Here is a 16,430-nt window from a genome sequence, read left to right on the forward strand (position 1 = left end):
TTAATTGAGAGCAAAATGTCTTCAAGGAAAAAGGAAATACAGCAAGTCTAGTTGATTTGACTTACCACTATAGATATATACCATGACCTGGATGAATGAGAAATATATTAAATATGAATGATGCTTCATTATAAAACATAACAGGGGTGATTAATAAATGGTGCAAAGTTTGCCACTGGTTTAATAATCAGCAGGTAGCATTTGCTAGTCACCTGTTTGAAACAAGCATCTAAATGGTTGTCATAGGTTTCTAGAACTCTAAGGAGCAAACTTTGCTCCTTTTTGATACATCTTCCATGTTTGTTAGTGATTAAAGATTATGTTCAATTAAGCTGCAATTATTTTACATATTGAACAAATGTCCTGTCCAGCCAGGAATATAAGCCAACAACAGTAATGCTAGCAATAAGCAGTGACTGTTTAGTAACAAAAGTGCAAAAAGCCAGTTTTCAGATCAACTGATAAACAGCTTTAACCTACCATAACTAGGTTAGCCCAAGGACACCATGACCCAGGCTTCAGACAAGCACATCAAGTATTATTATTATTTTATTAACATGTATTTTTAGAGTGCCAACATATTACGCAGCACTGTTATAGATGTAGTGGGAAAGTATGTCAGAAGGAAGCTGAAGTGGTGCTGGCAGCAGTAATGTATACAGGTCTGGTCCTGCCCTAGGCACTGGACTTGCAAGTGCAGTGGAAGTGACATCATGACTCAACACACATGCGCGTGACTTCACTGCCACTGCACACCGATTGCTGTAACCCCTAAACCCCATCTGTGCTGCTGGATTTAGTAGGAAAGCATCCAGCAGCAGGGGAAGTAGGGGTTTTCCCTGCAAAAATGTTCTACCATATAGGCATCCAAAGGTCACCCCCTTAAAGCTGCCACCCTAGGCACTTGCCCTCGAGTGTCTATATGAATATGCCGCAGGCTAGCAGTTAGAGGCCATCTCACAGACCATAGATGAAGAGGCAGAGCATGTATAGTATATTGCCAAAAGTATGTAGAGACTTGCCTGTACAATATCTTATCCAAAACCAAGGATATTAATACGTTAGCTGCTAAAACAGCTTTTACCCTCTACTCTTTTGAGAATGTTTCCACTAGATGTTGGACACTTTTGGTGGGATTTGTTTCTTTACATATGGAAGAGCATAGGCACTGTTGATGGGGATCAGGCCTGGCTTGTATCAGTATTCTAAATCAACACACGGGTGTTCAACTGGGTTGAAATCAGGGTTCTGTGTAGGCCAGTCATTTTCTTGTCTCAGCAAACAGATTCTGTATGGAACTTACTTTTTTGCATGTATTTATTATATAGCTGAAAAAGGCTTTCCCCAAACTGTTGCCAAGCTGTAGGGAGTTCAAGAATGTAATTGTATGATATCGTATCACCTTTTTCAGCAACCATGGCTTTGGCTTAAACAGCCAATATCAGTCATTAGAAGAAGTGTCCACATACTTCAGGTCATATACTATAGGTTGCAGAGCTTACTACTCATCACAGAGAAGTATGCGTAAAGAAACATATAAGTTGTTAGCTGAGGAACAGAGTAGCTGAATATGGAATTGCACTGACCTTCATAAGCTTCTGAAAGTATGTTTATATGGCATATAGAGGACATGAAGATAGAGAGGTACGGTGACTATTTTATCAGCTATCTCTGCTGCCACTGACCTTGTCTGCATGTTGTACTGGTAGTTGACACATAGCTCTGCAATGAGAGTGTGCTATGAAGCGTGCTCACAGACTCCATAGACTTGAAATTATCTGGAGCATGTCTTCTAGCACAGCGAGGTGAGAAAGGCAAACTCACCTTATTGTACTAATTACCCTTATAAAGAAAATTAATTGACTTTAGCAAGAACTTTTATGCTTGCATGGTAGAGGGAATTGAATTAAAAAGAAAAATGATTGGTCTTGGGAAGCTTATGTGAAATCATTGTCTGTTACTCAGTCTAAAATTAGCACTTGGACAGCCTCGGATTCAGACTCTTTTTGGACAGAATTGGCTTTGGAATTAAAGCGCTAGTTCACCTTCTTTAAACTTGCTTTCAAACAGCCATAAATGACATGAAGGAAGTTTTGGGAGCACTAAGGCTAAGTAATATATATGTATAGTAAAATGGAAATGACTGATCTGGCCAATTCGACTTTAAACATACAAAGAGGGGACTGATCAAAACACATTCACTGGTCCCCAGTTTAATTAGTACTATAGTATCTGCAGACCTTTTAAAACATAAAGGTTTTTAGTTACAAGGTTATTATCATAAAATTGTCAAGCCTTCATATCAGTTCAAGGTAGATATAACTATTTACTTGTTTTTCACAGGCTGCCACCTACCTGCATGGTTGCGTTTCTTGGGACCGGACCAAAACTTTGGTCCCAAAGGTTGATCCTGAGAAATCTGCAAGACCAACACCCAATTTAAAGACTACTAGACTGCTAGTAAAGGGATGGGTGTGGACGTTACAACCACATATTTGTCATCACAAATGACACATGTCAAAATTTTTTATATTTTTGTATTAGTTCTATAACATTTGAGGATAATAATTTTTGTTCCTCAAATTGAATCTTACCCACAAGTGATGAACCAGAAATGCATGATTTCTCATGGAATTGAATCTGGCTCAAAGAGACAGAGTCAATTCAGTAAGAAAACATTGGGCCAGATTCTTATTAATGAGAAAACGGTTTAACACGTTAAAAGTCCTCCACGAGATTCAATTTGAGATGCGATTCAATTCAGAAAAATGTATCTCTTTTTATCACGTTAAAACTCGATTGAAGTATATGGGAAAAACTGGAACTGAATTTGGAGGAAAGTCAATGACTTTTCATGTGATAAACTGTGTGATAACTTTTTCAGAGCAATGATACAGGGTGAGAAATATTTTTGCACACCATCATGTTCTACTCACCCAAACAAACAGAATTAAAATACCCCAAAATCACCTTCCATTCATGAAAATGACTGGAAAAATGCCAGCACAAGTGTGTGTCATGTGATTCTTTGAAAGCATGACTAGACAGAAGAAGGATATTTTGTGGCTAGATAAAAGATGGCAACAATAAAAAGAGTGAATATGAGTATGTGGCTACAGAGATCAGACCATGTGGACAGCATTATAAAGTTAGTGATATGTTTTAGGAGAGGACTCTGGCCGTACTCTATTTCTATTATTTTTACATAACAGTATGCAAGATGCAGTTGAAGAACACTCTCATCTTCCTCTTCTACTTAGTAAAGGTCCATCATGGGAGAGAGTCCAATGTGACCCGTGTTCTATCTTAACTAACTGGACATTGCCTTTTTACCCAAGCTAGAGTTACAGTAGTCTTAGCATACACTGCTTGTAAACAGAGGATGTAATAAAATGAAACCTCAATTTTATATACCCTTTCATTTTATTCTACGATTTTTTAGGTCTTGCCAATATATAATGCAAAATGCATTTTCCTTAACATTTTTCCTGATCTTTACACCATTTTTTGCTGGTCCCCTGAAAAATATATAAAAGGGTTTTTTTCTATATGTTCTACTGCTACCACAAATTATCAGTAGATAAATTATCTGTAGATACAGTAGTTCACTTATTCAAATTTAAAGCTTTTTGCACCCTGCACAAACATTTTAGTCCACGCCATCCAAACGTTTTGGGTTTATACTGCAAAGCAGTCTCATAGAGGCAGTTCTGACCTTAGACCATCAAATATATTAGCAGCCTTTTGTCTTTGATTGTTATTATTATTATTACCATGTATTTTTAGAGTGCCAACATATTGAGTAGCGCTGCTACGATCCTTGATACAGTTATTAAGCCAACAGCACAAACCTACCATTCTGCCTAACATTGGCTTTAATTGAAACAAATACACTGGTACAGATGGGCCTCAGCCTGTGCAATATAGCGTTCTCGGACCTATCTGTGATAGCAGTGCAATTTTATATGGGTCCCATCATCATTAAAGCCCTAATCTTATTGTTCTGAGAGACTACTGTAGTGGTTCCAGTCCGACCTTGCAACAAAAGTTAAAGGGTCAAAGTGCCAGAGCCAATGACTTTACATTTCTTTGATCTATAATTACATGGCAACAAGCAATGCAACAAATCAAAGAGCTGCTAGCACCATATATAATATAACCACCATATGTAATAAAAGGCACAAAGTTTGCCCAGGTGTAGTAGCCCATAGCAGCCATTAATATTAGTATTTAAACAGGAGGCCAGTAAATTCTATCTGCTGATTAGTATAGATGACTAAACCTGTAGCTGGACCTTTGTATCTTTTATTACATAACCCCCTACTAATTGCAAAAAGCTTATATGGTTTGTGGCTGAATCTGTTTTTTGCAGATAAAAGGAGATGTAAAGCATTGTACTGTAGCAATAACAGTTATAGGGCACAATATATGCCCTGTTAGGTTTGTATCAGAAAAAGCTATTAGAATAGATAGCTTTATTACAGTAAAGGGACTGAAAACCAGTTTTATACTACTACTGAATGTTATCAGTCATAGCTGTATTCAAGAACCACTGCTTCAACTTCCAGATTAACATCTGACGCTCCTTTTCACTGTATTCAGATTACTTACGATTTTCTGCCGTAATAGGAATTAACTGAGTTATCTTCTCTGGCGATCCTGGACTTTCGATTTTCATCACGTATTCAAAATCCATAATAAACATCATTGCTACTCCTTCTTGGTTTTTTACCGGTATAACGTGTGTGCTACAAAGAAAGGTGGATCCTGTGGGGGGACAAAATAAATATATCCCAATTACTTGACAGATAATTCATTTTACATACAATTAAATCCTAACATATACACTATTAACAGTTATCAATAGTAAAAAGAGATAACTCAGTTCTCTGAACCTCCCCCCCCCCCTTAAATACTGAACTGTCTGTTCAGCAATCTTGTAGTTTGCCTCCAATAAGGATTAATTATATTGCATTATGTGGATAAAATGGAGACTGTCTTTCCATAATTCTAAGCTTTCTAGATAACGGGTTTCTGGATAACAGGTCCCATACCTTTACTAACCACCTTCCCTATGGCAGTCAATAAAGACTGGTCTGCCTTGCATCTGGCTACACTGTGCTCTCCACGCCATAATAATATCACAAATGATTTAAAATACATTCATGTTTCATTGATAATTACTGTAGATGAATTACATTTATCATTTAATGCAGAACATTTGGATTTCCCATGTATCAAGCAGATCCATTAAAATGAAATGAAACTTTTTTTTCACTCATTACTTCAAACCATGGCATGAAACAGTGAGCCCATGACACTTGCTGTAGTTCCCATAGAAACAAAATGAATTACCTTAGTAAACAGAAAATAAGCAATTTAGGACTGTACCAGTGTTACTAAATATAGCCGTGCCGCAGGACAGGCAGAGCGCAGACTGATTAAATAAACACTATAGCTTTCACCAGCCAGAAATAGCTCTCTTTAGGCTAATGAATCATGTTTCATCAAACCGTCTCAGCAGACTGGAGACCTTTCATGGAATATTCAGCTATGAGATTGTTCTTTACATTGTACGTAGCCTTCATCTGAATGGCTCATCTATGGTTATCTCTCTAGATAAAAAACAGATTCTGTATATATCTGTTATAATATAAAAATATAATAATAATTAGGGATGCACCGAATCCAGGATTCGGTTCGGGATTCGGCCTTTTTAAGCAGGATTCAGATTTGGCCGAATCCTTCTGCCTGGCCGAACTGAATCTGAATCCTAATTTGCATATGTAAATTAGGGGCGGGTAGGGAAATCACGTGACTTTTCATCACAAAAGAAGATTTTTTCACACTTTTTTCCTTTCCTGCCCCTAATTTGCAAATGCAAATTAGGATTCGGTTCAGTGTTCGGCCGAATCTTTCACCAAGGATTCGGGGATTCGGCTGAATCTCAAATAGTGGATTCGGTGCATCCCTAAAAAATAAATAATAATAAAATATATAATGTACTATATTACCTTTTAATTACTGGGGTTCTAAACCAAACCATAACTGTGTCCTCTGCACCCCCTAGTTTTCTACAGAAGTTGATGAAAAGCTTAATTACACCATGTCAAGTATCTTGCTGATATCTTACATATTGTGATTATTATGTTATTTTGGCTTCATTATATTACATTGGAATCCGATATGGGGATAAAGTACAATCTGGTGTATTGCTGGGAAACTGTGCTTAAAGCTTCAAACTTCAGTTGCAGGAAAAAGAACATGGAGCCAGATTTACATAGATCAGCTGGGATTCTCATTGGAGGATTAATTTGCATTTTAATGCTGCCGCAGGTCCTAGAGAGCTGGGGGAAAGTTTTACTGAGCAATCTGGTTTCTGGCCTGCACACTCTACTGAGACTACCTTGTGCTGAGCTACAAATGATCTTTAAGTTGCCAAAGTCACAGGTCACTTCTCTATACTAATTTTCCTTGACCTATCATCTGCATTTCATACAATTGACCACTTCCTTCTAATGCAAATTCTATATTTGCTTGGTATCCATAATCAGGCTGCATCTTGGCTCTCTTCTTGCATTTCTAACTGCTCCTTAGTTAGTAGACATACTACTGAGTAGAACTATATATATATATATAATAATATGCATACCGTATACTCGAGTATAAGCCGAGTTTTTCAGCATCCAAAATGTGCTGAAAAAGTCTACCTCGGCTTATACTCGAGTCAGTGGGCAGTAGCTGAGATTGCAGTCACTTTTAATCATTCCTATACCAACAGTTCGCTTGGGGAGAGACTACGATATCACACAGCACCCTCTGTTGGTTATATGAAAGAATAACAGTGTGCCCTCTGTTGGTTATATGAAATAATAACAGTGACTGCAATATCACACAGCGCCATCTGTTGGTTATATGAAAGAATAACAGTGGCTGCAATATCATACAGCACCCTCTGTTGGTTATATGAAAGAATAACAGTGCGCCCTCTGTTGGTTATATGAAAGAATTACAGTGACTGCAATATCACACAGCGCCCTCTGTTGGTTATATGAAAGAATAACAGTGACTGCAATATCATACAGCGCCCTCTGTTGGTTATATGAAGGATTAAAAGTGATGGCAATATCACACAGCACCCTCTGTTGGTTATACGAAAGATTAACAGTGATGGCAATATTATTATTAACATGTATTTATATAGCGCCAACATATTGCGTAGCACTGTGTATCACACAGCACCCTCTGCACATGGTAGTGGGACAGTGGGACAATGCACACAGTAATCCGTTTGGCAATTCTCTGTCACCATCAACTTTGCAAAGAAGTCCGGTTGATCGCTGGGGGGGTCGCATTGGCGGAATGTGCGCTGCTGGGAGACAGGGCTGTAGTTGTGTCTAGGCTTATACTCGAGTCAATACGTTTTCCCAGTTTTCGTAGGTAAAATTAGTTAACTCGGCTTATACCCGGGTCGGCTTATACTCGAGTATATACGGTACATACATACTGTAGAGCAGTTCAGTGCATGGGCTTGAAGTCTCGCTTTAATGGTATACTGGGACTCAGAGCTAACTCTATAAAGGCCTAAAGAAATTCAGTTAATTATTTTACAAAATTATATTAAAACTTCACAACAGGCGCTGTGCGTCAAAGTTAAAAGACGTGCATCAAAAAAATTTCACCGCACGGCAAAAAATTTTTGACGCCCATAGACTTTAATGGGCGTCTGCGACATTTCACTGGCGGAGGATTTTTGGCGAAACGAAACGGGTCAAATTCGCTGATCCCTAACCAGCAGTCAAAGTGGCTGCTGTCTCAGAATAATTTACTGTTATAATGAGGTGAAGGTAGAAACTAAGTAAGATCAGTCACTCGATCACTGAATTTTAAAATATTTATATACCTAAAATATTAATTTCCAGTAAATCCTCAAAGCTTGTAAAGGCAACCACAGTAAAGGTTGACATAATCTTTGCTGATTATATATTAATAGTAAATATATTATAGGGTGGGTTGGGGACGATACGACACAAACTATAGATTGAGCTGCACCAATCCTATCCATTTTATATATTCTTTATTTTCCGTTTTTGAAATACAAAGTACACACAATGAACATCAAGATTGATATGGAAGAGTTACATGCATACATAACCTGAGAGTATCAATCATGCATTATCACATTTTGCAAGGTAAAAATCGAAGTGTAGTCTTAATCACTTATACATAGCAATGAGTACAGAAAGTATCCTATCCATTTTAATTAAAATACTGCACTGTGGGTAGATCCATGCCAATATATGTATATGAATAACAGGCGAGGTATCATGCATGCCTGCTATTAAAGGAAAGGTTCACCTTTAAGTTAACATTTAATATGTTATAAAATGTTTAATTCTACGTATCTTTTCAATTGGCCTTCTTTGTATAGTTTTTGAATTATTTTACTACATCTTCTGATTATTTTCATCATTCAAATAGGGGACACTGACCCCATCTAAAACCAAAAACATTTATAGTTATTGCTGCTTCTTGTTACTCATCTTTCTATTAAAGGAATTGTTCAGTGTAAAAATAAAAACTTGGTAAATAGATAGGCTGTGCAAAATAAAAAGTGTTTCTAATATAGTTAGTTAGGCAAAAATGTAATGTATAAAGGCTGGAGTGATTTGATGTATAACATGTCAGTTTGAACCCAACTTCCTGCTTTTCAGCTCTCTTGGTTTACACTGACTGGTTACCCTGGCTACCAGGCAGTAACCAATCAGAGACTCGAGGGGGGGCCACATGGGTCATTTCTGTTGCTTTTGAATCTGAGCTGAATGCTGAGGATCAATTACAAACTCACTGAACAGAAATGTACCATGTGGCCCCCCTTCAAGTCGCTGACTAACTCAGAGTTATAGAGCTGAAAAGCAGGAAGTTGGATTCTGGCTGTTTAATGAGACATCTGTTCACTCCAGCCTTTATATATTACATTTTTGCCTAACTAACTATATTAGAAACATTTTTTATTTTGCACAGCCTATCTATTTACACAGTTTTTATTTTCACACTGAACTGTTCCTTTAAGGGCCTCTCCTTTTCATATTCCAGTCTCTTAAGCTGGCCATAGACGCAAAGATCCGATCGTACAAATCAACGTACGATCGGACTTTCCCATCTCCCGACCCTCCGCTAACCATTCAAATCAAAGTCTTTACCATTCCGATCAAATAAGAACAGAACACCCAATGTTCTGCCCCTGACAGCAATCGTACGATACTTATGTCTGACAACACTAGTGACAGTCTCCCTCTGAAAATCGTACGATCGGCAATACACGCAGAGATATTATCGGCAGGCGACAGAAATTTTCTAACCTGTCTGATCGACCAAACGACCGATCTCCGACGGACGAAAAATGTCGGGACTCTCCACACACGGCCCGAAAATCGTACGAATCCACGATTCGTACGATCGGATCTTTGCGTCTATGGCCAGCTTTATTCATATAAACGCATGGTTGCTAATGACCTTTGTACCCTAGCTACTGGATTGCTGAACTTGCAAACTTGAAAAAAACTTTCAAGTTTCAAAACTTTCAACTTGCTGGAAAAAAAGCTAAAATAACTAAAAAACAATAAAATTGAAAACCAATTTCAAATTGTCTCAGAATATCACTCTACGTCATACTAAAAGTTAACTCAAAGGTGAACAACCACTTTAACTACATTTTATATTTTTGTTTGTATAGGATCTGTTATACAGAATGCTTGCAACTTCAGATTACCCAGATAAAGGTTTTTTCCATAATGTCCATGAAGTCTACTAAAAATCATTTAAAACATGAAACAAACCCAAAAAGATTATATTGGCACCAATATGGATTCATGCAGCTTAGTCATCAAGTAGAAGGTACTGTTTTATTATTGCAGAGATAAAGGAAATAATTTTCAAATAATGTATAAATATTTTCTTAAAATGGGCTCTATAGGAGATGGCTTTTCGGTAATTCAGAGATTTATGGATGTTAGTTTTCCAGATAAGGGATATAGTACTTGTGACACTTAAAATTAGAAAAAACAGAGGTTATAAAAATAAAAAAAATAGACAATAAAACCTTTAACAGCTCATAAAAAAATTATCCCATACTGATAATCTTGATTTGGAACATGGATCTTGTCTAGCCACGCTTGCCTTACAATTAAACTTTTCACATTATTCATGCTTTTTTAAGAAAAAATAAAACTTTTGGGTTCTCAACAGTACCACGTAGTTTGTTGACATCAGGATTCCAAGGGGTTCTTGTGTATTGATAAGTAAACAAATTCAGAAATTCAACAATTTTCAAAGCTTGTAAATTAGTTCCCTTATATGGAGCTGTAGATGATATTTAGCCACCACTAGAACACTGCCATTTATCTGTAGCACAACTGGATCATGCAGCAGGACAATAAGGTCTACTGAAAAAGGGCTGGATTAAAAAAGGAAAACTGGCACCACAAATTTCAGAGTATGTTCTATTTAAAAACTATGAATTGATTCACAAGCTATTCATTCTTTCTCATTTGGAAAATGTATTGGAGGTTAGACCATCAACAGACTTTTTTTTAAAAAGAAAATGTAATAGGAGATAGAAGAGCAATTCAAATTATGTTTAAATTATTAATTGTGGTTATAAAACATCTCTTAGTAAGATGCTTAAACTCTTTGCCTTCTTTCTAGATGTGAGTCCATTTTATTTGGTTCCTAATCAGAAAATAAATGTCCCTTAGGTTATTCTAAGGTTATTCTCATTACACTTTAAATGATGTAAGTGCTGAATCATAGACCAGACAATAACGGGTTCATAGAGATCCATAAATGAAGTGCGCAGTAATAATGAATATATTAATTTAAAAAAATATATATATATATACACATACTGCTCAGTATGCCTTTTAAATGCATTGACAAAACAGCAGTTATTTATGGGGGCTATTTAATCCCGGACAATGCAGATAGGTATTGCTGATCTTGTTAACCCTACCATTTTTCTAAAGAGGCAAATATATTGTGTGTGTATGTGTTTTTTCGATACCATACTATAGAAGATGACTAATACAACAGGACACCTGCTACATGAAATGTATAGACACAGAAAAAGAATGTGCAAAAAAAAAAAATTCCTATAGAGTGGATATTCCAAAACAATATCGAACAATCTTATGGGTGCTATCTTTTAGGAGTGCAATACCTGAATCTGGGAGTATTTTCCTTTCAGCAAACATGAACTGATTATTAAAAAGCACATGACAAAATGAAAAATTGTTTTTCTTTCACCTTAATACCCCTCCCTCTCAATGAAACTAAGGTTTTTTTTAAAAAAAAATAAAGAGCCCTGTGCAAACAAGCCCCTTATTTCTTCCAGCTGTAGACTGTCTTGGGTTTTACAGAAAAGGAGGAGTCCATTTAACAGGTAGGTTCCCTGGAAAGGATAAATTGATTAACTACATTATTCAGTTTCACTGTTTATTGCACTAAACAGGGCATATAAAAGCAACTAGGGCTGCCACCTTTCCCTGCCAGTAACTCTGGGCGGGGGCAGGATGATGACACCAGGGGGGTGGAGTTGTGGCATTGTGGGCAGGGTAGTGATGCTGAAAGGGTGGGCAGAGCTATGACGTGGCGATGGGTGATTGGCCAACTGCAGCGTCAATCTTAGGTAATCCTGCCTGGTTTTCCAAATTAGGCTGGGTTGTCCGGGTCAGAATAGAACAGATGGTTACTCTAAAAACAGCACAATCTATTTTCAGCACAAACTCGGTTTGATGAATAAGGGTGTAGACTGACCTCCTAAACAGGCAGTATACACTGATTGCTCAATGTGAGCACATTAAATAGGTCTTGTCCTGAAAATGTATACTGCCTATTATTTTAATCACCCTTTATTTTACCTAGCGGCAACATATTTTTTACAGAGGTCGTTCCCATCAGTTCCTGCCCCAGTGGATCATACAGTCTAAGGTCCCTATCACATACACTAAGTCCAACTAAGTATGTTTTTGGGGACTGGAAGGAAACCCACACAGACACATGGAGAACATACAAAGTACATGCATATAGTGCCCTGACTAGAATCAAACACAGGACCCCAGCACTGGAAGCCAGCAGTGCTAACCATAGTAGCAGTGTCCACATTAAAAAAACAGATATTAATTAGTTAAAGACCTATTTATTCAGTTAATGTTGATAGATGGAGTAATTCCCCTTTAAGGGAAATATATGAATGAAGCAATGAGGATGCTCTGGAAAAGTTCACTGAGAAAACTGTATACCAGTACTTGATTAGCATCCATCAGAAAGGTAATAAAAGCCTTGTAAGACAGCTAGAGTATCTTATCTTGCATGGACATATGTAAATGACCAACACGCTGCTTCAGTGCTGTTTCTGCTTGACCTTTTACACAAATGAACTTAGCAAAACCATTAAAAAAATATAAGGCTGGATTCAGTTAACACATCAAAGCATGCTGGGATTTGCCTCACTGGTCCAGCTGGAGAGGCTTGTGTTTTTTCTGATTGTCTTGTACTTAATAATTTACAGGTCATCTCAAATGGTAGCAAGCATCGCGAGTGTAAATGTCCCCATTTCCTTATCATTGTGTGTTATTGAAGAATCCAGCATTACAATGCAAAAATAGTATTCCAAAAAGCTTAGGACTGTTAGGATTGTTTTGGGGCAGGGCAGAAAGGGTCTGGCATCTTGGAGTAAAAATCCATATCTAAAAAAAGACATTAAGGTTCATTTAAAAATGCAAGTGCAAAGCACAAACTTTGTGCAAAAAGCATCCATTGCTTCCACTTTACTGAATTAAATGCAAGGTGCATTGTACATGTACAACGTTAGCATTGATGTGCAGTATTGCAGTTTCTCACCCACTTTTACAAACTGAACCAGTGGTTGGTGCAGTTGTGGTGCACAGGATTATGCTGGTACTCAGTGGTTAGCACAGTGGCTACAGAACATGGTGATATGCATCTAAGAAAGTGAGTGGGAGGTCAATTCATCAACCAGTGGAGGGAGGGTGCAGCATTAGCACAGCTAAGCGCTGGGTCAAGGATTTTTTTTTTTTTGCAGGGGGGCCCGGTCACTTGTAGTTACACCACTTGGTAAACAACTAGAATCAACGGGGGATGCTTATCAACTTGGCACCCCAGTGATTTTACCTTTCTTTCTTGAACCCCAAAATCAGAAACATTTTTAAAACAAGATTTACATTTTGTGTTCCTCTTGTTGGTTGATTTACACTCACTTATACTCAATCTTCTGAAGTTTGGCTCATATTACATCTCCAGTGACTTTTTCCCATAGATAGCTAGTTTATTTAGCCATAAAACTATTTTTGTGATTTTTGTATCAATATTTCATTAAAGAGAATGGTGGAAACTTTAAATATTGCCATAGGTTTTAATTTTTACACCCAATAAGAACAGTTTTAAGCAAAACAATTAAACACATTTTCACTTTTTTAAATAACGGAGGGGAAATTATTAGTGAGGATTTTGTTTGCTACATGGGTGATGCAGTTGATCATAATCACCTAACCAAATGTTAGTTAATTGGCTCTGACACTGGATTTTTAACTAGGACCTCACTGGCGATCACTGGGTGCTAATAAGATATTTTAAATGATTTGAAAGGCATTTGGCACCTGAGGAGTTAATGCATTTCTCATAAACGGGTCTCTGTGAAGGAAAGCTAAAGCTGTGAAATGGTGAGCAGATTATCACAGCTTTTCATCCTGCTCACCCCATGGATGATAATTATTTCTACAAACTATAATTAAAAAGTAAAAAAGAAAAAAAAACAGCAAAGCGTTAAAGTCGCACCCTTTGCCCATTTTTCATAATGAAACTCAATGACCTCACAAGGAGTCCCAGTACTATTTCCAGAAGTAGGGCAAGCATGGTATTCTCCCAACTTGCTTTGTTGGCAACATTCTAATTTCTCAATGAATATGAAGGGAAGCTGCAAATTATTTCAGCTGGTTCCCCTAGAGAATAAGGCATCCTCCGGCAAGCTGTGTTTACAAAAACCGGAGAAGGATTGAGGTTAGGTCTTTGTTAAAGCAATAATTATCACGTAAGTCTCAGCATAGTGTCTGCATGTAAAAAACAGGGATGATTATTTTCATTTATTTCAATGCATGTGATGTGCTTTGGAATTAGCCCAAACTAAAATAAAGCTCAATAACTTTTAACAATGGTAATGGATTGGTGGACTGATTTTAATTTTGGAATGATGGGATTGGTGGACTGATTTTAATTTTGGAATGATGGGAAGTTTGAAATAGGGTTATGATTAATTTTAATCAGTACAGCGAATCTATAGTCAGTAAAAAAGCCAGAGCCACTTCTGTCCCCCTCCCCTGAGAAGGTTGACACGATGCTACCCCCAGTCAACCATCTTTTGAGAGTTATTCATGTTTATACCCCGGTTACCAGGCCCGGATTTGCGGCAAGGCTGCATAGGCCCGGGCCTAGGACGGCAAAAAATAGGGGCGGCATGCAGCCCAAGCGCATTATGGGGACGTGTGCGTCCCCATTCAATTACACCAGCTGCGCCGGCGTTTTCTGAAATACACCGTTCTTATGTTTCATTTCAAAACTTTTACCCTATAATTTTATATCCACCCTTCTTCTAAACTGCACCACAATGTTGAACAGCAACAAGATGACTAACATAGTACTGGTAGGCACATTCTCACTTAATTGGTAATTAAGAAGCAGTTCTGGAAATGTGTGTAGTGTGATGGGAAGGTTTATAGCAAGCCATTGGGAAGGGGAGAAGCTAAAAGACCATAATATTTGAATACTGTACAGTATATGAAAGTGGTACAAAATAAAATGTCATATTTTATTCAAAGGGCTTTAACCACCCCCAAAAATGAAATCCAGCTTTTCTTTAATAATGATACAACCCTGTCCTGTTCTTATTGCATGAAACTAATTTGCAGATTCAGCTCTTGTAGTTGTCAGCCTCTGGTATATTCTAAGCCATCTGTTTATAGAGGGTTGGCACTGATTCATGAGTCATTGTCAAAATCTCATCAGTCCCACTGCGTTAGTCTGCGTGTGTGCGACCCTTTTAACCTGATAAGAGGGAAACAAGCCAAAAGAGAAGAAACTGCAAGGGCTCTTTATGATGTGCCCTTAGCCAAGAAAAGAAGCACTGACAATGCAGTGGGCTATAGCCGACATCTGTTGATGGAAATACAAAGAAGCACGTGACATTTGTCACTTTCAGTTTCACAGCTTCATGTCTGTGTGTGCCTTCAGATGGCAATGTGATACAACACCGTTTGTATAGAGTTCTCTGTCTGCATCTTTCATGACTGTATTTCACCTTCAGGAGGGCATACAAATATCAGCAGGAATTTGCCTGTCACAGAGCCAAAGTGCCTAGCTTGTGTGTGCCCTGTAGGTCTTGGACAATAGGGGGCCTAGAGGGTTGTAAACCAAATCATTGTAATGGGGAAAAGCATATCATTGTAATGGCAGTGGCTAAAGAAGCAATGTACTATCGCTAACACTGAAAAGAAAATACTATTTCAAATTTGCTACATTTCCGTTTTATTTTACCTGTAACAATTTCTGGCGGAACATCATCACTGTCTACACATACATAAGGTTATACATATTTGCAGGAGTTTGAAACATGGAGATATTAATTGTTTGTCAACAATTAGTCCTAAATGATACAGCAGTTATGCATCATGTGTGTTCTCTTTACAGTGGATATAAATAGACCGAGATGAAACACGGAAAAGAACATTACAGACTCACACTCAAACAACTAATACACATACCCACACACATACCCACACCACAAACTACGTATGTTAAAGATGTGGATGCATGTAGATTTAATTCAGGAATAGAGTTTAGCCATACAGAAAAGATGAACACTGCCTAAATAAATGAAGTATGAGAACTATTTCTGTGCAGGCTATTGGCCAAACGGATACTGTACCAGAGGCCATACAAAGTACCTTTCTATTCCTTGTTCTTCACTTTCTCATTAGGAATGAGCAAACTTTTTCACGGCAAACTTCAATTACAATTTTGTCAGCCATGAAAATGTTTGCAAAGTCACACTAGAATTTTGCCAAGCACACTATGCAGATGTTACTATAATGTGCCCCTTGTCGCCCGCATTCTCCAATGGGAATGGAACCCTCCCCATCCATACCATCTCCCCTCACCCCCGCCCCCCTATTTAAGGAGCCATCTGGACATTGTGTTTGGAAGAAAGCGGCAACATTGGAGCCCTCTTCTTTGAAGAACAGTTGTACATAAGTGAAAATAGGGTTGACACAGAGCCAGTAAATATGATGCTTGCATGGGCAATTCTAGCCCCTATGCTATCTGAGTAGTAAATTGTAAGGACCTGGTACTTATTCCTC

General features: G+C 37.8%; 1 protein-coding gene across 4 annotated transcripts in view; it reads right to left on the reverse strand.

Annotated features, from left to right (window-relative positions):
- Positions 1-16,430, reverse strand: part of LOC108701346 (potassium voltage-gated channel subfamily H member 7) — a 180,471-nt gene that overhangs the window by 84,885 nt on the left and 79,156 nt on the right. For all 4 annotated transcript variants that reach the window (XM_018235851.2, XM_018235850.2, XM_041576183.1 and 1 more), the window contains exon 3: positions 4,612-4,767. In XM_018235851.2, coding sequence (XP_018091340.1) covers positions 4,612-4,767 — 156 coding nt within the window. The remainder of the gene's footprint in view (positions 1-4,611; positions 4,768-16,430) is intronic.

The sequence above is a fragment of the Xenopus laevis genome, chromosome 9_10L (genome assembly GCF_017654675.1).
Source record: "Xenopus laevis strain J_2021 chromosome 9_10L, Xenopus_laevis_v10.1, whole genome shotgun sequence".
Taxonomy (NCBI): domain Eukaryota; kingdom Metazoa; phylum Chordata; class Amphibia; order Anura; family Pipidae; genus Xenopus; species Xenopus laevis.